Source organism: Equus quagga, unplaced genomic scaffold (genome assembly GCF_021613505.1).
Source record: "Equus quagga isolate Etosha38 unplaced genomic scaffold, UCLA_HA_Equagga_1.0 HiC_scaffold_6450_RagTag, whole genome shotgun sequence".
Classification (NCBI taxonomy): Eukaryota; Metazoa; Chordata; class Mammalia; order Perissodactyla; family Equidae; genus Equus; species Equus quagga.
Window position 1 is genome coordinate 1 of NW_025794290.1, and position 20,689 is coordinate 20,689.

At 51.4% G+C, this 20,689-nt stretch overlaps 1 protein-coding gene across 1 annotated transcript; it reads left to right on the forward strand.

The window, feature by feature from the left end:
- Positions 1–20: 20 nt before the first annotated feature.
- Positions 21–19,929, forward strand: LOC124232470 (liprin-alpha-1-like; the record flags this gene model as incomplete). Its single annotated transcript, XM_046649436.1, has 9 exons — positions 21–236; positions 1,539–1,601; positions 2,660–2,739; positions 6,645–6,780; positions 9,917–10,140; positions 12,674–12,905; positions 18,089–18,240; positions 19,230–19,402; positions 19,796–19,929. Coding segments are annotated over 9 exons (1,374 nt in total), but the record flags the coding sequence as incomplete, so codon positions are not given.
- Positions 19,930–20,689: the final 760 nt, after the last annotated feature.

The window sequence follows — 20,689 nt, forward strand, 5'->3', positions numbered from 1 at the left end:
GAGGGCCGGAACAGCCCAGGGATGGCGGCACGGGTGACTCCACGGTGTGGGAAACGATCCTGCCTTTGCTCGCAGTGGCCAGGTTTTTGTTTCTCCTGTTCCAGGCAAGGCAGAGAGAGAAGATGAACGAGGAGCATAACAAACGCCTGTCCGACACCGTCGACAAGCTTCTGTCAGAGTCTGATGAGAGGCTCCAGCTTCATCTCAAAGAGAGGATGGCTGCCCTGGAAGACAAGGTGGGATGTCACACACCTCGCCGAAGGTTTCCCATCCTTTACAAAGAGATCGCCCATGTTCTGCTCCCCGGGAATGCTGCATAATGGTGGTTAACAGCCATTACAGGAAGTAGAAATGACTCTGTAAGGAGGAAAAAGTGACAACTGTTAACCGCTCGCTGAATTAACTTATCGTTTGTTATGTTCTTGCCCAATTTGTGTGTATGGAAGCTTGTTTACCATTCTTATTCTCTAGAGCAGGAGTTGATAAACTGTTTCTATAAAGGGCCAGATAGGAAAAATTTTAGGCTTTTACTAATTATGAGTAATTGAGCAAAATAATTTCATGCCTACTAATAATGAGCATGAAAGCAGCCGTTGATGACATGTGAGTGAGTGACTGTGTTCCAGTAGAACTTTATTGACAGGGACAGGCCCTCGCTTGCCAGCCCCTGCGCTGGAATCTTTTGCTGGGCCCAGCCCTCACCCCTTCGTTGCTTCTGTGGCGGAAGTTAATTTCTGTCTCATTTATAAACATAACGATGTAGGAGAAAGGTTTAAATAAAGGCTTGGATCAACTGAAAGTGTTCCAACTCCTCCCTCTCTCCCTCCATTCGGTTTGGAAAACGTCTGAGCAGGACTCATGCTCCTCTCATCATGGGGACACTTCAGCCATCCCCAGGGTGAAGGAGAGCCCTAGAATTTGTCAGAGAAGCTCTCATGGGCGACATTTGCATTCGGCCTTGGCACGACCTGTCCTGACTGCACGGGTGTCCCTAAAGATAACGGCCAGAGCCTGCCCTGAGGTGGCCACCGTGGTCATGCTCATTCGAGAGAGACCAGTGGTCATTACTAATGATGTGACTTTCCTGTTACACAGAGCCCGTCAGGAAAGGCGTTATCAGAGACCACACAGGATGCTTACCCGTTTCTTCCTTGATCAATGGGCCAACCTTAAGGGAAGAATATTTTTACCTTAGATTTAAACTATACATTTGAAACTTATGTCAGGTTTCCCAAGTGACCGATGAATTGTAAAATCTAAAAGCTGCTATAAACCAGTTTAACTGATAAAGATAAGCCTACACCATGGGCTTGACATGCTTACTTAGAAAAATCCATCAGGGAGGTAGTAGGTTCTGTATTTACAAATTATCATTAGAAGCTGTGATGGTCTCTCTGTTGCATTTCACTCTAATACTGCTCATGAGCACATTCACGTGGCCCCTTTTCTCTGGTACTTTATTATCTTAGAAATGTAGCCATACTATTACGTGGAACGTTTTCAAGAATCAACACTAAAGGACTCTTCATCTTTTGCAGAATTCTCTATTACGAGAAGTTGAAAATGCAAAAAAGCAGTTAGAAGAGACACAACATGATAAGGTACTTAAATCTCTAAATCATTGAGAAATCCGTGAATTGAGCGAGTTCACTGTTGCTGTAACTACTACAGACGTTGGGTGAAGTGGAGTCAAACTTTCCTGCTGTAAGATTTATGGCACTCCTAGAGTTGTGCGTGAATGCGTTTGTGTTGGCGGTGGATGTTAAGTCTGGCGGCGGATATGGGTCAGAGTTCTGAGTCCTTTCTGGGTTCGTTTGGAAGCTAAAACCTTAGCACAAACCTGTCCTCTAGAACTGTGCTGTGCAACAGAAATGTAATGGGAGCCACATGTATAATCTAAAATTTTCTAGTAGCCACATTTAAAACTGTAATATGAAACAGGTGAAATTAGTTTTACTTAACCTGATAGAGTCAAATGTTATTTTATCATGTCATTAATATAAAAGCTAATGAGCTGCTTTACATTCACTTTTTCATAGTGGGTCTTTGAAACCCGCTGTGTGCTTTATAGTTACAGGACACCTCAGTTTGGACCAGCCCCATTCAGGTGCTCAATGGCCACGTGTGGCGAGTGGCTGCTGTATGGGACAGCATAGATCTGGAAGGTCATAGGTGACTTAAAAAGTTTTTTGTCAGTTTTCCTTACTGTTTTGACGTGTACAAAAATGAGATTGGACGTACAAATGAACAAATGATTCATGAATGAATGAATGTGTGCTCGATGTGAGACAAAGACAATACAGAAAGGAAAAAGACAACACAGGAAAGTATGTGCAGTAGAAGGTGAGTATTGTTCGCCTCTCCCCGTCCCCACATCTCTCTACAGAATTAATAATTGTCAATGACTCGGTGTTTCGCCTCTAAAAACAACTCTTTGACTAAGACATGACTTTTTATTCCTCAGGGTTTGTAAAGCTAATTTGGTGGTCTGAGTGTTTGTGTTTACTATAGGACTCTCGGAGAAAACGTTCTCAGAACTAAAATACTTGATATTTATAACTGCTAATTTAACCTGTTATGGTTATGTTCAACGTTTGATGCAAATAATTTTAAATCCTGAAGGAGACAGCTGCAGTGTGTGTCATTTGCTGTTTTGTAGGATCAGCTCGTACTGGACATCGAAGCCTTGAGGGCTGAGCTGGACCAAGCGAGGCTGAGAGGCGCGTCCCTTCACCACGGGTACGGCACTCATGCATTCAGAGACACTCTCCAGCACCTGCTGTGTGTGTACAGGGCGCTCACAGACATGCTCTGGCATCTGCCATGTGCGTACAGGCCACTCACGTGCTCAGAGACGTGCTCCGGCACCTGCCGTGTGTGTACAGGGTGCTCGCACACTCACAGATGCACTCCAGCACCTGCCGTGTGTGTACAGGGTGCTCACACCCTCACAGACACATTCCAGCACCTGCCGTGTGTGTACAGGGCGCTCACAGACACTCTCCAGCACCTGCCGTGTGTGTACAGGGCGCTCACATGCTAACAGACATGCTCCGGCACCTGTCATGTATATACAGGGCACTCTCATGCTCACAGACACACTCCGGCACCTGCCATGTCTGTACAGGGCACTCACATGCTCACAGACGCACTCCAGCACCTGCCATGTGTGTACAGGGCACTCACATGCTCACAGACGCACTCCGGCACCTTCCATGTGTGTACAGGGTGCTCACACACTCACAGACGCACTCCAGCACCTGCTGTGTATGTACAGGGCACTCACATGCTCACAGATGCACTCTGGCACGTGCCATGTGTGTACAGGGTGCTCACGTGCTCACAGCTCCAGCACCTGCCATGTGTGTACAGGGTGCTCACGTGCTCACAGACGTGCTCTGGCACCTGCCGTGTGTGTACGGGGCGCTCAGACATGTTCCAGCGCCTGTCGTATGTGTACAGGGTGCTCACGCGCTCACAGACACGCTCCGGCACCTGCCGTGTGTGTACAGGGTGCTCACATGCTCACAGACATGCTCCAGCACCTGCCATGTGTGTACAGGGCGCTCACATGCTCACAGGCGCACTCTGGCACGTGCCATGTGTGTACAGGGTGCTCACGCACTCACGGACACGCTCCAGCCCCTGCCGTGTGTGTACAGGAGCACATGCAGGCCACAGGGGCAGCCAACTGAACACACTGCCTGGCCTGAGCTCAGGGAGCCTGGAGCTTCGGAGCAGGCCGGAGGGCAGAGGACAGCATCATCCTGAAGGTTAGGTTCTGGTACCTTGGAGGTTCTGGTCACGTCCTTGACTCAACTCAGAACCGCAGGAGGAGGTGGGGCTGGGGACGATTGATTTGTGTCGGGCATATGAGTCTGAGGGACCCGACAGAGCGTGGGCGTGGTGGTGTCGGGATCGGAGGACAGAGCCCAGGGTGCCAGAGGAAGCCCCGTCCACCTGGGAGTGACGGTCGCATCCTCGAGGAGAAAGAGAAGGCCGCGGAGAGCCTGCGCTGCTGGAGCGGGAGGATGCCCTGACCTTCGCGTGTCTGGTGCGGCGCTTGGAGTCTGTATGTTTTTAAGAGGCTGAGAGTTAACGGCGTGGCGCTCGCAGATCTTTCGAGGCGTGACTGGGCCGGCTGCTGCGGGAGTGAGCCCCCTGGCTCGGCGTGAATCTACCAAGTTGCCTGGCATCCTGAGTTTTTCTTCCTCATCGTGGTAGAGGCGGTAATTCTCATTTAGGTGATTTACTTCCTTGTAGAAAATGGTCATCAAGTGAGAGTTACGCTTTAGCAATAGTTATCGAAGTGCTTACCTGGTGGCAGTGACTGAAACACAGGAGACGGGCCCCTGCCTCAAACACGACTCAGGAGGAAGCTCCGAACCTCTGCAGGTGTTCCGGCATTTGCCAAGTTAGGACATCCTGAAGGTTTAGGATATCTTGCGGCTGTCCCTGCCTGACTCACTCCTAGGAACTAGAGGAGAAATCAGCGAGGACAGAGAGGCAGAGCCAGAAGCTTCCCCTGACGCCGAACCCGCTGGAAGGTGGCGTTTCGAGGAGGAGAGTGTGCGCTTCAGAGAGCGAGGTGCAGAGGAGGACCAGTGCAGGGAACAGGCGCTTGCTTTCTGCTTCAGGTCCTCGCTGGTGGAAGGCTCGTGTCGTTAGAGCGCTGCAGGCGGACCCGCTGCTCGGGATTGCAGGCGTGTGTGCGAGGAGGCTCTCACAGGCACGTGGGTGAAGAGGAAGTGGACACGCGTGTGTGACTCTTGTGGAAGTCGAGTCCTGAAGGGAAGGGAGCTGGTGTAGGAGCTTGAGGGGGTGGCAGAACTGGGGGCACTTTTTCCAATGGAGACGTCTTGACATGTTTGCCGGTCCCAGGTGTGATGTTAGAGGTGAAAGACAAGGAGAGAAAGGAGCTCTTTGCCCTGGTAGTGCAGAGGTGGCAGGAGGGGATGGCCAAGGTCACCTGGAGCGGAGTGGTCTGAAGACAGTGGGCAGGAGAGGCTGCATGCGGAGGGAAGGGCTTTGTTTCAGGGAGGCAAGGCTAGAGGCTGCATGTCAAGTGGCCTAGCAGAGAGGTTGTTGGGAGCTATAGAAATGGGGGGAAGACCAATCACAGTAGGCGTGGAAGGGCCTTGGGTGGACTGAGGAGAAGGGGTCTGGCAGGCAGGGCAGGCTCAGCTCATTTGGTGTGACTCCACGGTGAGATCGGTCATCTTGTTTTTGTGATCTTCTCCATGAGAAAAGGTAGTCTAGATTGAGGAGTGGAAAAGCACGGTGATGGGTGGCCTTCCATAAACAGATTGGCCATATAGAAGAGAGGCTTCAGCAAGTGATCAGCTGCAGGGTGGTGGCGGGTCGGGAGGCAGGTAAGCCTGGGAAGGGGTGTCAGAATCGGGAAGCATTTGTGCTTCCCGAACCATCCAGAGGTACACGCAGGATTTCAGGTGCATCGCTTTCATCTGCCGTTGAACCGTCTCACGGCCCCAAAGCAGTTGGGCTGGAAATCACCCTGAGGGAGAGAGACAGTGTCGTGAGGAGTAAGGGGTAGAGGAAGTAGGGCTGGGTGTGCTCCAAGGGGAATTCCAGACTTGGAGATCTTCGAACAGGCAGTAGATCTCGTGTAACGCTACAAGAAGGTATTTCTCTAAAAAGATGTCGAGAGGTGTGTACCAAAAGTAGATGAGTTGGCATGTCAGCCTGGCCCTGTCCACGATCGGGTGGGGAGGCTCGAGGGGTCCCCTGTCTAACTGGCTTTAATCAGATGAATGGACTCTGTCTTCTCAGATCGTAAGGCCTCCTGAAAATGAAGGCAGCCAGCCTTCTTTCCGGAGAGCACGGAGGCCCTCGGTGGCGGGCCAGGACTGAGGTGTGGCTGGGGTGCCCACGGTCAGGGCTGAGCGCTGGGCTGGGCTGCGCCCTCCTCGCCTCCGCTCACCAGTTCCTCTCCAGGGCCTCTCCTAGTGACTCTCTTGAGCGTCTCCCTCGCGGGTGCTCAGGGCCCCAGTCACTGGTTCAGGGGACTGTTTTAGCCAGGCGTGTTGATTGTCTGTCAGTCTGATTGCACGCAGTCTCTGCTTTTGGTTCAGAATCCTCAAAGCGTCCTGCCCAGCCCGGTTCATACCAGCCCGAGCTGTGGTCAGAAGGGCTTCTGCAGCCGCTCCCTCCGAGGGGCCTGTGGGAGCGCTTCAGACAGTGCCACACAGAGAGAGGAGTGTCGGTGTCCACCAGCCTCACACTGCGGAGCCTGGCACAAATGGGAGAGTGACCGTGGAAGGCCACAGGTGGGGGTGGGTGTGCTTCCTGGTGGGTCGAGGAGAAGGTCGAGCAGAGGCAGGGCTGAGCACCCCTCTGCGGGCCCTGACATGGGTGACGGATGCCTCTTCCACGGCCCAGACAGCTGGACCCCATCCTCTCATCTCCAGGTCTGCAGTGGCAGCACTGGCTTTCCTAGGTATGGAGTGTCCCCGCTGGCGGGGCTGAAAGGCTCAACGCTGGCGGGAGCGACGACAGAGGTGCCCTCCTTGGAGTCCTTTTTCTGTGGAATTACGTGTTTTCCAAATTGACAGCTTCTGGCTTGACTAACAAACTTTAGTTCACTTTTCTTATCTAATAATGACCTTTTGTTTTCCATCTTTCAGCCGACCCCACTTGGGCAGTGTCTCGGATTTCAGGTTCCCTGTGGCAGACGGTCCCGCAGACGCCTCCAGCAGCAGCGCGGTGTTGCGGCGCCCCCAGAAAGGCCGCGTGGCAGCCCTGCGGGATGAGCCATCCAAGGCAAGGGCCTCCGTCCTCGCCGCCCGCGAGCTGCCGGCCCTCGGGCGCGTCTCCTGCTCGTCCCGTGACTTTGAGACTTTGGGGATTCCAGTGGTCATAGGTCGCCTTCTCTCTTCCCCTCCCCCCATTTTCCTTTTTCTGGCTAAGAGTTTCCTTTTAGGCATGCTTTTTTCTGAAGAACAAGTTCTGATAGAATATGACCTACTCTTAAGTGCAACGTAATGTAATTAGTACAGTTTGGAAGCAGCGATAAGCGTGAATGAATGCGTGTATCCGTCATCTTTTAGTGAGAAGAATTCACATTGGGAAGTTTAAATACCTTCCTACTTCTGTCTGTTTAACAGCATGTCTTTATATGTTTCTGCGTATTTTTATTTACAGCACCCGTATTCAGTGCACACCTGGTTTGGGCCAGGCGTCATTATAGACTAGGGCTCCAGCAGTGAGTACAGGCAGAGAAGATGCCCGCACCGCCAGGGCGCACGTTCTAGTGAGGAGCCAGCGTGCGTGAGAAGTACAGTACGGGCTGTGTGTCAGTTTCCTCTCACTGCGGTCACAGGCTGCTGCGAGCTCAGTAGCCTAAAGCAAGGAGTACTTAGAGTTCACAGGTTCCGTGGGCTCGGGGCTGTGAGCAGGACGGTTCGGGCTCAGTTCTCCTGAGGTTGCAGCCGTCCGGATTCTCACCTGGGGCTGAAGAGTGCACTTCCAGGCTCACTCGCCTGGCTCTGCCTGGCCCCTCTCTGGGGGCTGCTTGAGTGTCCTGGAAAGATGACCGCCAGCTTTGTTCTGGGCTCATTCTGAGAGAGAGCCAGGAGAAAGCCCCAGAGCCTCTGAGGCCCTGGTCTGGAGGCAGCACACCTTCACTTGGGCTGCACTCGGTGCGTTAGAGTGAGTTAGCGAGTCCTGCCCTCACTGTGGGCCAAGGGAGGAGTGTTAGAGAAGTGTGGACGTATATTTAAACCACCACAGGGTTTCCGATGGTCATAAGCAGGGAAAGGAACCCCGGGGTACCCTGAGCTGTAGGAGGGGAATGATAGTTTTCAATAGGGTAGCCAGCGAGGTCTCACAGGGACGGTGACATTTGAGCCAAGGAAGGGAAGGAACCATCTGGAGATATTATAAGGTCATGCCAACACGATGTGCTGATGGGTTGAATATAGAGTATGAGACAAAGGCGAGTGAGGCCCCCGAGGGCCCGGGCTTGAGCAGCTGGAGGCTGGAGGCTGTCTCCTGCGATGAGGAAGACTGCGGGGCAGGGGAGACGAGTGGAGTCTGGCCCTGATCAGGTCGACAGCCCTATCTGCTGTCCAGGTGGACGTGTCAGGTAGGCAGTTGGATATTCTGGCCTGGAACCCAAGAGAGAAGTCTCGACTAGAGATAAAGATGTGGGGGTCATGACCATACAGATGGTGTTTAAAGGTGTAAGATGAGATCAAGTCCAAAGTGGGTGCCTGTTGATAGAGAGGAGCTTCCAGGATACAGCCGTGGGCCACTCCAAAATTGAGAGGTTGGGGAGACTGACAAGGGACCGGCAGGAGACTAAAGAGTGACAAGGAGGTAGGCAGAAACCCGGGACAACGGGGCCTGCAGCCGAGTGAGCGAGATGCTCAGGGAAGAGGGGAGAGCAGCAGACCTGGGCCTGCCGATGGGCCAGACGAGAGGGCGGTGGAGGTCAGTGGCGGACTTCTTAAGGTGGGCGCTTTGATCCTGGAGCAGCTCTGCGGGAGGGGAGGTGAGCAGGAGGAGAGGAGGTGGAGGCGGAGTCGAGGCGGCTCTGGAGACCTTTTACTCATCGGGACGAAGTGCAGTGGTGGCTGGAAGGAGACCTGGCATCCAGGTTCCGTGGTTCTGGTGTGTTATCTGAAGGAGGGAGAAGGGCGCAAACCTTCTCAGGCTGATGGGAGTGGGCCAGTAGAGAATCGATTACCCCGAGAGAGGGAGGGAGCACAGCAGGCGAGCCTGGAGTCAGCCGGAGGGGGTGCGCCTCGTGCCCAGAGGTGGGGCTGGCCTGGGTGGGGGCCCAGGTACCTGGCCGCGACCTCAGATCGTGGGAGGGGAGGTGGAGTGCATGGGTAAAGGCCCGGGGGACGGGGAGATAAGCCAGTAGGGCATCTCAAGTCTTGTGGTTGCTCTGATGTCGTGTCAGTGAAGTGGGAGGCAGGGCCCTGGGCTCAGTGAGGACGGGAGAGGAAGAGATGGAGGCTTCGAGAGAGGGGCTGAGACAGCGGCACGGGATGGGTCATGTGGCCCCGGCGCGCATGCCTTCTCTGTGCGCATTCTGATTGCACACGGTACCCCTCCATCACGCGAGAGAGGAGTTGGCTCGGCACAGAGGAGCCTTTTCTCCGAGAGCCTCAGTTCTCTAGAGAACGTGGTCCGCCAGCTCGCTCTTCCCTGGGTGTTGAGACGAGTGCGTCCGACGGCTGCCCTGCTGTCTCCTTCTGCCCCTGTCTGCTGCCGTCTGTGCTTGTTCACACCGGGCTCAGAAGAGGGAGGATTGGGGACCTCCAGTGAGTCGTGTTACTCGGTAACACTAGTACATGGTGTGGCAACTGCGGTGAACACAGCTGCTGTGGATCTAGTGAATTTTTTACTTCCCATTAGCGTGGCTGATCGTGCCATGTTTTTGTGTGTGTGGTTTTTGTTTTTGTTTTTGCTGAGGAAGATTAGCTCTGAGCTAACGTCTATGCCAGTCTTCCTCTATTTTATATGTGGTTCGCTGCTACAGCGTGGCCAACTAGCAATGTAGGTCCAAACCCGTGGATTCAGGCCACCGAGGCAGAGTGCACCGAACCTAACCACTATGCCACAGGGCCGGCCTCCCCATGGTGTATTTTTCTAATTTTCAGTTTTTGTTTGTACTCGGTCTTGACACCATTGTGAATAACGTCATGGAAATGCCTTGTGTCCACAGTGAGATGTGACTGTTACCAGGCAGTCTAAGTAATCGACTGTCCTGCCCCTGAAATACTGCCTGCTTAATACGTGTCAGCAACTTACAAGCATGGCCTACTTTTCCAAAATCTTTTGGGCTTCTATTTAAAAGATATTTAAGTTTCTGCTAGGTTTACTGTAAGTTGCTGTAACTTGGTTGTTATTTTCCATCTTTGCTGAGATTTGATTTTCTTGTTTCTAGGTACAGACTCTTAATGAACAGGATTGGGAACGTGCCCAACAAGCGAGTGTCCTGGCCAACGTGGTACAGGCCTTCGAGAGTGATGTGGACGCGTCCGACGGCGAAGACGACAGGGACACCATCTTCAGCCCGGCTGGCCTCTTGTCCCCCAGTGGGCAGGCCGATGCCCAGACGCTGGCCATGATGCTTCAGGAGCAGCTGGAGGCCATCAACAAGGAGATCAGGTACGTGGGCTTGTGCATAGCACCACAGACACCAGGCATGTCTCTAAAGAATTGTATGCTACCTAGAACAGTCTGGAACAAATACTGTGGACGGATTCTACGCGTCCATGGTAGTAAACTTAGTTCAATCCTGTTTGAATAGTTTTAAGTTCTGAGGTTGCCCTTGATTGGAAAGTTCAGTTGACCGGGCGTTCTCACCACAGTTGTGGTGTGGGTACACTTGTGTACACAAGATCTTGCAGAAGGGTGAAAGGGGTTCGGTCCGTTCCCCCACGAGCCGATGACACAGCTGGAGAGCGTTGCCGGGGAGCTCAGTGTCCACCTGTGCCGCTCTGGATCCCAGGCCGGGTTCCAGAGACGGCCGGGGTGCAGAGAGCTGAGCGCACATCGGAGGAGGCCTCCCTGCTCCGAAGTGCAGAGGGCAGCTGTGGTGTGGGGCAGGGCACCATGGAGAGCCAGGAGGAGGTGGACTGGCCTGGCGCCCTTGTGGGTAAGAAGCAGGACTCTTTTCACGGGCAGTGCCAGGTGGCGGGTGACTTACGAGGAGAAACGCCGGAGTTCAGTCCACTGGCAAGCGAAGGTGAAACATGCGGTAGGAAGCGGGAGGGAGAGTTTCCTGCCCCCCTCCAGCCTGAGTGTCCCCCAACTCTGAACCCTGCGGGGGGCAGGGAGCTGGGGCAGCGTCCACCTGCCGCTTGTGCCTCCTCCAGCGCTGAGGAGGGCCCTCTTGTGTGTCTTTCAGAGCCTCACGTTTTCAGGTGTGTCACCCAACCACCTGGAACAGAAAGCTGAGGTTTTCAGATTGGCAAATTCCCACTCCTACTTGCATTTTTCTCTATTAAACTAATATAATGTGAAAATTGGTTCATTACAAGACAGTAGTCAGGGGCAGGCCCCATGGCCGAGTGGTTAAGTTCACGTGCTCCGCTTTGGCGGCCCTGGATTTCACCAATTTGGATCCTGGGTGCTGACACAGCACCGCTCATCAGGCCATGTTGAGGTGGCATCCCACATAGCACAGCCAGAGGCACTCACAACTAGAATCCACAACTATGTACTGGGGGCTTTGGGGAGAAGAAGAAGAAGAAGAAGAAAGAAGGCGACGATTGGCAACAGTTGTTAGCTCAGGCGCCAATCTTTAAAAAAAAAAAAAAAAAGACAGTGGTCAAAGGATGGTTTGAATCTTAACCTCATCAGTGTTTCAGAGGTGTTTTCTTTCTAAAGCCTCTTAGCAGTTATAACAGTAAATTTACAAGACAAAGGGCCGACTGTGGGGTGCAATCCAAAGACTTGCCTGTCCAAGGGGGGATTAAGAGGCCTTAGGTCTGGGGTGCAGGGTGACAGGGAGCCCAAGATCCGCCCTGTCAGGCCTGAGGCAGCCGTGGTCCGGTCCTGCATGCACACGGAGACCAGCTGTGTGCCAGTGACCCTGCAGGAGGTCTGGGCAGAGTTGCTGCCAACATTTTGTTCTTGTCAAGCTGACACAGACGCCAAGTGCCGGTTCCTGCGCAGAGCCTGCGGGAGGGAAGGAGGGGCAGAACTAACTCCAGGGAGAGCTGTAGGCTCTGCAAGGAAGGGGTGTGCGGCCTGCAGTCTGACTCCGTAAACCACGGTTCGTGTGCTGTGTTCAACCCGGCAGAGCCCGGAAGACTGCCTTTCCCCATCGCTGTGGGAAACACGAAAGGATTATAAACGTCAGCTTTTATTTTTCACAGTGTATTGCTAAGTAAAATGGGTTTTTCTTTATGTAGCAAGTTGACCTGATATAAATGGTAAATTCTGTCCACTGCCTTGGTATCAATAACAGAAAGTACTTTCAGAATATATAAGTAGAACTTTAGTTGGACAGGTTACTGCAAGGTTACTACTAATTTAATATTAGAGTAATGATTTGCATAGTCAAATATTAAAACTGCTGTTTAAGCATCCACTATACATTAGGAGAGAAGAGCTTTAATTATGAATTTCCAAATTAATGCAGCATGGTTGACGTGAATTCAGATGAGGCTGGTGGAGAATTCTGTCAAATAATGCTTTTGTTCGAACTCAACCTTTAAAAAAAAAAATCACTGTTTCCGTCTAGTCTAGAGGCTTAAGTGTTTGGAAACTCCTGATTGCTTTGTAAATTGATTTTTTGATTATATCAGAGTTCCCAGTTTCCAGTCAAAAAAACCGATAGGTAAATGTGCAGCTGTGCCCTGAGAAGTGGGAATGTCGGAGCTGTAAAATTCAAACATCGTGTTGTGCAGTAAGAGAGTTGCCAACTAGCCCCTCCAGACTTGTGGGGTACGTAAATAAAATCAAACGCGAGTGATCAGAGATAGTTGGTAAGACTCAGTGGAAGGTGTACTTTGTGCTGTTCCGAAGCCGTGTGTTAAAGAGAGAAAAAGTAGAACGTTTTTGCTGAAGTGTTCATTGTTAGAGCAACCGTCATTGGAGTTTCCTTACAGTAATGCAAGCACCGATTTTTTCATCTGAACCTGTTAATCTGTTTGCTAATAAAGGAAGGATGACTGTTTTGTTTTTACTTTAGGTTGATACAGGAAGAAAAGGAAAACACAGAGCAGCGGGCGGAGGAGATTGAGAGTCGAGTTGGCAGTGGGAGTTTAGACAATCTTGGTCGTTTTAGATCAATGAGCTCCATTCCCCCCTACCCTGCCTCCTCGCTCGCTGGCTCCTCTCCTCCGAACAGTGGCCGGTCCACCCCGCGAAGGATTCCGCACAGCCCAGCTCGGGAGGTGGACAGACTAGGTATCATGACTCTGGTAAGGATTTGTCTTTTCTTGTGCTGTCTCCCCTCGCCCCCGACACACCTGATTTAAGTCTTGGACACAAGGAATATGCTTTATTTTTAACCCGGAAGAAAATCAGGTACATTTGTTACGCTCAGAGGTTTAAGATTTTTAAAACCAGCTCATATTTAATCATTCAACAATAGCATGGTGACAAATTAATTTTAATATTGGGGTGATGCCTGAACTCCAGAGAAGTTTTCACTTGTTCAGCTCTGAGCGTGGTCAGCTCTGCAGGGTTCGGCAGCTAGGGGGATATTTTTGTTTTCCAGCGATAGACAGTGTAACAAAAGTAAATACAGCAGCCATCGTAACATATAGGAAAATGTGCAGAGAGAGTCAGTGCTGTCTGTCTTTACGTTCAGGATGCCTGACTGGAGGGTACACAATATGCCGTCAAAAAAAAAACTGAAAAAAAAGCTAAATCAGTCCTCTTAATAATGCCCTCGGCGGCATGCTTGGCACCGGTTCTGCAGGTGAATCCAGGGTGGCGTGAGTGAGAGCGCACTGCCGCTTGGCCTCCCCGGGAAGTGCAGGGCTGCGTTCGTGCGCAGCCTCTGGAAGTGCAGGGACCGCGACAGCGTGCTGCTCTAAAGAATAGTGCCTAGCTTTCTCACATGTTTAGTCTGGGTTTTGTGAATGCATGAAATCATGTTGACAGCGTTCTGCTTTCTAACTGCGCTTCCGTTCTCATTTCTTCTGCTACCACCCATTTTCGTTTGTAGTTATGTTGTTAGCCTGCATGTAATTAAATCAACCGCGAACCACTTTAGTAGCATATGAAGTGGTAACTAGTCCATTTCGCGGTGTTTTGACATACTATTTTTATAATTTACATCGTTAGCTCATTAGCTGATGTTTTAAGCTCTTTGACAATTTCTTGCTTATTTCCTTTCAGAGAATTTGTAAAAACAGTTCTGTTTTTCTTTTTCCTTGTTTTTGTAGTTGTGTGTGCCGGCTGACGCTGTGTCTGCTTCCGTGTTTAGTTTTGATTTCCTGTGTCATCCTTCTGTTTGTTTTGTCACTGTTAGTCCAGGCCTCAGCCCGCGCTGTGACACCCCCTCCACGGGGTGCTCAGGGAACCGCCACAGTTGGGGCCATGGTGTGTGTGTGTGGGGGCCATTGGGGCTCATTAGTGGGGTTTCTGCATTATCTTCGTTTCTCATGAAATAGTGTATTTTTCCCTCAGTAGTGATACGTTTTTACTGCTGTGTCACTGTACAACAGATGTGGATACAGGCATGATATCGATGGATCAGAGTGCTTTTATTCAAACTGTGTAGGGTTTGTGTAATTCAGAAATGAAATTTTTTATATATACAGAGGTAATCCACCAAGTATAGAATTAACGGAAACTTGACACAAACAGTATAACTTTTGGTTTTGATGCTTATATTCAAGACTGTAAATCTCATCAACTTGTTGGACATAATTAATGCCTTTAGTAGACTATTTTTTAAATTCACATATCTTATAGGAATCATAGAATGTGAAGATTCCACCTGCTATTCTGCTAGCTTTTAGCCTTACGTATTTTCACAGGGTACCCTGCTTTAATCAATAAATTTATGTTTGAGAAATTTTGAATCAGTTTCTAGGTAAGAATTTTATGTTAATGACGAATAGGTGATTAATAACTGAAAGTAGGTTTGTTCGGTTTTATAGTACGTCTTGCAATAACTTCCTCATCAACTAAATTGCTGTTTAGAGACTTGTTTTTCATTAGGGCAAACTAAGTTATAGAGAAGTTTGGCTTAGAATAGACAACTGTCAGGGCCCTTTGTTATATAAAATGCCGTATTTGAATAAATTGTGTATGTTGTAATAGAATTTTATCTCCCTGAGTAACAATTTATAGTGTTTCTCTAGTAAATCTTGAATAACTTACTGTTTAAATTTCATGGTGAAAAAGATGTTCCATTTCCAGTTACGTTTTCTCTGAATCTTAGCTCACTTATATCTGTCTTGTCATTCTCTTTTTAATATATTTACCTGTACTGATCCTTGAATTTTTAACTTCAGAGTATGCAGTAAATCTGGTTTCTCTTCATTTCTTTGCATGCGTCTGTCAGCCTAGTGATTTAAGGAAACATCGTAGAAAGGTAAAGTGTTTAGTAATTTAACATTCCTTTGTTTCTCTGAAGTATTGACGGGCACCTATCATTTGGCAAGAATGAGCCCTGTGAATCATTCACATTTAAATGGACATGTTGACACTCACCTGGCATGTCACAAATGATGATTGTCCTGTTGGAGACAGGTCACTGGTGGTTTGCATAGAATGCTGGGACAGGCGTAAGGGTATGCCTTTCTTCCACTCATTTGCCTTCTCATCGTTGCATGCTTATTTATAATGGATATAGTATTTTTTCAATGAGAAATTACTGAAGCAGAGCCACAGATTTTAGTTTGGGGAAAAACTAATTTTAATAAGCATAGCTAGAAGGGCCAGCCTGGTGGCGCAGCACTTAAGTTCGCATGTTCTGCTCCTCGGCAGCCTGGGGTTCACCGGTTCGGATCCCAGGTGTGGACATGGCACCCCTTTGCGAAAGTCATACTGTGGGAGGTGTCCCACATATAAAGTAGAGGAAGATGGGCACGGATGTGCACTCAGGGCCAGTCTTTCTCAGCAAAAATAGGAAGATTGGCAGTAGTTAGCTCAGGGCTAATCTTCCTCAAAAAAAAAAAAAAACATAGCTAGCTGTGGTAAGCTCTTACTGTATGCCAGGCCCTGTGCTGAGTGCTTTACGAGTCTGCTCTTTCGTCCTCATGGACTTCCCGTGAGATGCAGGTTACTGTTGTTATCCCCATGGACAGATGTGGAACGGAGGCTCAGAGAGGCCACGTGCTGTGCCTAGGGGCACACAGTTAGGGAACGCTGCAGTGTGGACTGGTCTGATTTCAAAACCAGGACACTGAGTCGCTTCTCCCACGGCCTGACTTCTCTGCAGATTCTCTCACCTCCTCACTCGTCCCTGACAGCGGGGGCCAGCGGGCCTCTTCTTATAGATAGTCGTGAATCGGGCCTCCCTGTTCTTGGAGGACGTGCACGCACTGGGGAGCAGATCTGTTGACCAGAATGCCTTCCTCCTAACCTTCACGCCATGTGCATAGCCTGGACCCCCACCCAGAAGCTGCCTGATCCTGCGCTCGTAGGCCACCCTTCGGATGCTCGGGCAGCTGTCCTCTGACCGCAGCGCTTAGAGCACATGAGCTGGGCGGCAGCCGTGGGAGCCCTCCGCTGCGCAGAGCACCGTGGCGATTCAGCGAAACGCAGGCTCAAGTGCCCGCTGTCAGTGATGATTTGTGACCCGGGTGTGCTGCTCGCCCTCTCTGCGCCTTGGTTTGCCCTCCTGTTTAAGTGAAGACAACGACAGAAGCGCGCTCCTCGGGGTGGCCGCAGACGGTGCCCGTCCGTGCATGATCTGCAAGGAGCTGAGAGCTTATAACCGGCCCCACGGTGCACAGCACGCCCTCAGTCCCGCCGACTCGCATCCGTGTTTCCCTCGGTGGGAAGGCTTTCTCAGGGAAGGAAGGAGCGTGTTGATTGACGTCCAGGCAGGACAGCCTGACTCTGTTGCTCACGGCACTGTGGGCTGGCTGGCTGGCTACTTTGAGGGCCTTGCTGTGGGGCTGTGGTGAGGATGAAAGGCAGGAGTGCAGGCATGGTGCAGACACGGGCGGCGTGGGCCGCGCACTGTCCTCCTCCTCAGCGTCCCTGGCCTACGCCGCCGTGACCCCCCAGCTGTCGGGGAGCTTCGTTCCAGTCAGCTCTGAAAGAGCGTGCAGGCCCCAGCCTGGCGGGCCCCAGGCTGGGCAGGGCCCCTCACCCCGGGGGCACAATGGGAGCAGCCACCGGCCGGGGCGGGCCGTTCCTCCTGAGCTCTGTCTCCGCTGAGGACAGTGAACTCAGTCCCGTGGACTGCTCCCTGTCCTGTTCTTTTTTGTTTTTTATAGGTGATTGTTTTAACCTCAGTTTGAAATCTCTCCCTGTTTCAGTTTCGTATTGATAGTTTCTAGCCGTCATAGCCTTTGGTTGTCTGCAGATTGTAATCTGAAATCAGGAGAGCATGCGGAATCTATCCAGCTACGGCTTAAGGTTCTATCTTAAATGAGTTCGACTCCGTTTTGCACTAATCCCCTTGGTTGTCACTGAGCCGCTGTGGGGCTGCAGTGGAGCGATACTCTACACAGTCGCATTAAAAAAGCCCAAGTTGGCTGCTCAGGTCTTGCTGTTTGTACAAATGCCTGCCACGCGCGTTTTGAGAACTCGAGCCCTGCCTTAACCACGGAGCCCCATGGATCAGTAAGACCTGCCAGGGTTAACGTTTTCCCCACCGCCTCCTTCCTGTCCTCACGTTCCCCGACACGGGAAAACTGGCAGTCTGAAGGAGAGGATCTTCCAGTGGAAGGCCAGGACTGCTTTGAGCCAGCTTGAACAAATTGCTTTTAAACCGCGTAGAAAGACCTCAGTTTATAGCATCCGTCCTGCACGTTGAGACGTATGAGACAGACAGGCGTGTCTGGGATGCAGCAGTTAGATCCCTTTTAGCTTTTCCACTTGTTACAGAGTCCAGGAAGGTGCATCACTACTCAAAATGATAGTGCATCATGGTACAAGCTATTTCTCTTTTTCTCCCAAAACAAAAAGTTCTGGACAGTTTACCCAAGAGGTTTCTGCCCTCTCTGGTGTTTCTTCTGAATGCATCAGGAGATAAACACGTTCATCTTCAGCTCCTCATCAGGGACAGTGAGTGCCGTGCGTGCTGTGTGAGGACGAGGTTTTGGGCGTGGTTCAGATCTCGGTGCCCTTCAGTGGCTGTCCTCATGGTGGCCTAGGATCCTAGGGCGGGCGGGCCCTCGGGCTGCGAGGAGGCTCAGGAGGAGGAGTGCCCGTGTGTCCTGCCCGGGTCTCTGCGCTCATTCTGGTGCTCGTAGGCCAGGAGTCGGGCTCTGCTCTGTGCTCCTGCTCCTGATAAGTAAGACGGTCCTTTAACGTGGCGTTGGGCTAAAACGAGGCTGGTTGTACTCAGTAGAAAGCATAGGTCATGGATTTCCACATAAGTTTATGGTTATAATTTAAAGCCTATGTGTTGTGGGGTTTTTTTGGTCACAGTGTGTTGTTCACTAATTTTACACTGGTCTCAACCCCTCAGTTGCCAGCCTCCCTAGAAGAGGTACGAGACGACAAGACGACAATAAAATGTGAAACCTCGCCCCCGCCCTCCCCGCGGTCCCTTCGGCTGGACAGGCTGCACAAAGGGGCGCTGCACACGGTCAGCCACGAGGACATCAGGGACTTACGGAAGTAAGGAGGGCAGCGTCCCACCCTAGCCCAGCTCCAAACAGACCGCCTTCCCATGCTCAGCTTTCAGAAATCCATTGCTCTCTTCTTGGGAAAAAAGTCAGAATGATGACTTTAAAGAAATACCGGTTAATTGAGTTGAGTTGATTTAGATGATGCCCTCGGGCTGCCCTGGGAGCTCAGGTGAGCCCAGCAGAAGATGCTGTCTGTTTGGGCGAAGTGAGTTTAGAAAGAGGGGAGTTCAGTGATACCAGCAATCTTAGAAAGCCTTCATGTCTTCAGAGTCTGCAAATTGACTATTGTGAGAACTTTCTCTTCTTGTGGAGCATTTGCTAAGTATGTGGCGTGTTCTGACCGTTGCTCTGCAGGACCGTCCGTGTCCTGCTGCTCGGATGCGCTCTCTGCCTCTGAGCTGTGGAGAGCCCCACCTCGTCCCCAGCGCTCCGAGCGCCTCCCCACAGGGACCATTAGAGCCGGTGGGTGACTAGTGTGCTCCTGTGTCAAACTATCACGGGCTGTGCTTTTGTCCCGCCCTGGCAGCCCTCGGTGGCGGGTGCAGGTGTCCATCCTCGCCGCCTCTGCAGTAGGCCCTGTGGCTCTTGTTTCGCGGCAGGGATGGTCGCACTGGGGAGGTTGCTGGGGCGCTGGGGTCAGGCCTCCAGTTGGGAGAGCATCTTCACAGCCGAGGGGCGGCCCTCAGGTGGGCTCAAGGTGCTCTCTGCCTTCCATGGTTCGGACTGGAAGCCTTCTCAGAAGGAGAGCTCCGGCTCAGAGCCTCAGCTCCTCAGAAACGGTTCTCCGTGGTGGGATGGCTGGGAGCCTTCGTTTCTACACGCGATGCATTTTGCGAAGGAGACATGCCTGGAGGAGACTTGGAATGCTCGTGTAGTTGGAAGAGCAAGTATTAAAAGCGTGGAGTGTTCTAGTGCATGTGAATGGAACGTTGTGTTGGGACGAGGGCGCTCATTAAAGATCGTTTTCTGTCCCCAAAGCTCCACAGGCTCACAGGACGGTCCCGTGAGCAACCCCAGCAGTAGTAATAGTAGCCAGGACTCGCTCCACAAAGCCCCCAAGAAGAAGGGCATCAAGTCCTCCATCGGCCGCTTGTTTGGCAAGAAAGAAAAGGGCCGACCTGGACATGCTGGCAAGGAGTCATTAGGACAAGGTGGGTGGCTTCCAGCAAACATTCTTAACCCTTAGGATGGAGGCGGGGGGCCTGCCGTGTGTGTGCCTACTGTGTGCCCCCAGTTGTTCCCACGGGCGGTCTGTCGAAGACGCTGGGCGTTCTCAGGGAGTGAAAGCTCAGGAGGCGTATGTTTTCTCTGGGACACATGCGACCCAGAGAGCCACGGTGGATGTTCTTTGGCCCTGAACAACCTGGCGTCCCAGACAGAAGGGGCTCACTGTCTCTCGAGCATTCTCGTGCCTTGGTTGCCTAGTCAGAAACTTAGCCTTTAGAGGTTTTCTTTGCCTGCAAGTGCTCTTCCACCTGTTTCTGAATTCACCTAATGCGGCTGTGTTGATTTCTCTCGCTGTTTCAACCACTGGGCCCTCACAGCTGGTGTTTCAGAGACCGAAAACTCAGCTCAGGATGCCTTGGGACTCAGCAAACTGGGAGGACAGGCGGAGAAAAACCGAAAACTTCAAAAAAAGTAAGCTTTTCATTATTCGTCCATCTCACTGAACACTTCTCGGTTGTGCCTGATTTTTAACTAATGTTTATTTAATAAATGTAGTATCTATTTGTGTGTATATATTACCTTCTGAAAGGTTAACCTAAAGCTTTTAACAGACGGTGCTTCCTGGGGGGCTGAGAGCCTCTGCTCAGGAAGGGGGAGAGGACTCAGGGGAGGCTCCCGTCCCCCGGAGAGCTGTCTGACGAGGAGGGCTCCCTGCCGGGCGTGGGGCCCCGAGTCCGGCTCCAGTGCGTCAGCTCTGGGGGGAGGGGCCGCTTAGCCTTGCTGCACTCCCCGTTTCCTCCTCTAAGATGGGAGTGCAGCGGTACGCGCCTCACACGGCTTTGTGAGTGTTAGACACACATCTGTCGCTACATAAACACATGTAAAGCACTGGCAACAGTGCCAGCCATCCTAAAATAGGGAGAACTGAGTGTGTAATTGCAGCCACCGCTCCGACTTGATCACCAGCATTCAGAGTTTGCCGTGCGGGCTATGATCTGTCAGGAAATATTCACTGTGTTGCCCCTTTTTTCCTCCTCCAGTAGATTTTGTATTTTTATTTTAAGTAGACTCGTGATTTTGTGGCCTGTTTATTAAATTTTGATTCTGATTTGTCTTGACTCTGAAAATAGGTGATAGCAGGGTGATCATTTTCTGCAGAGGTGCTCAGAGGCTGCGATGCCCCGGGGTAGGGGCATGGAGGAATAGTGTGTGCGTGTTTCTCTGGCTTCGTTCTGATCGGGAGCAGGTTGTGTGTTGGTTGACCGTATGTC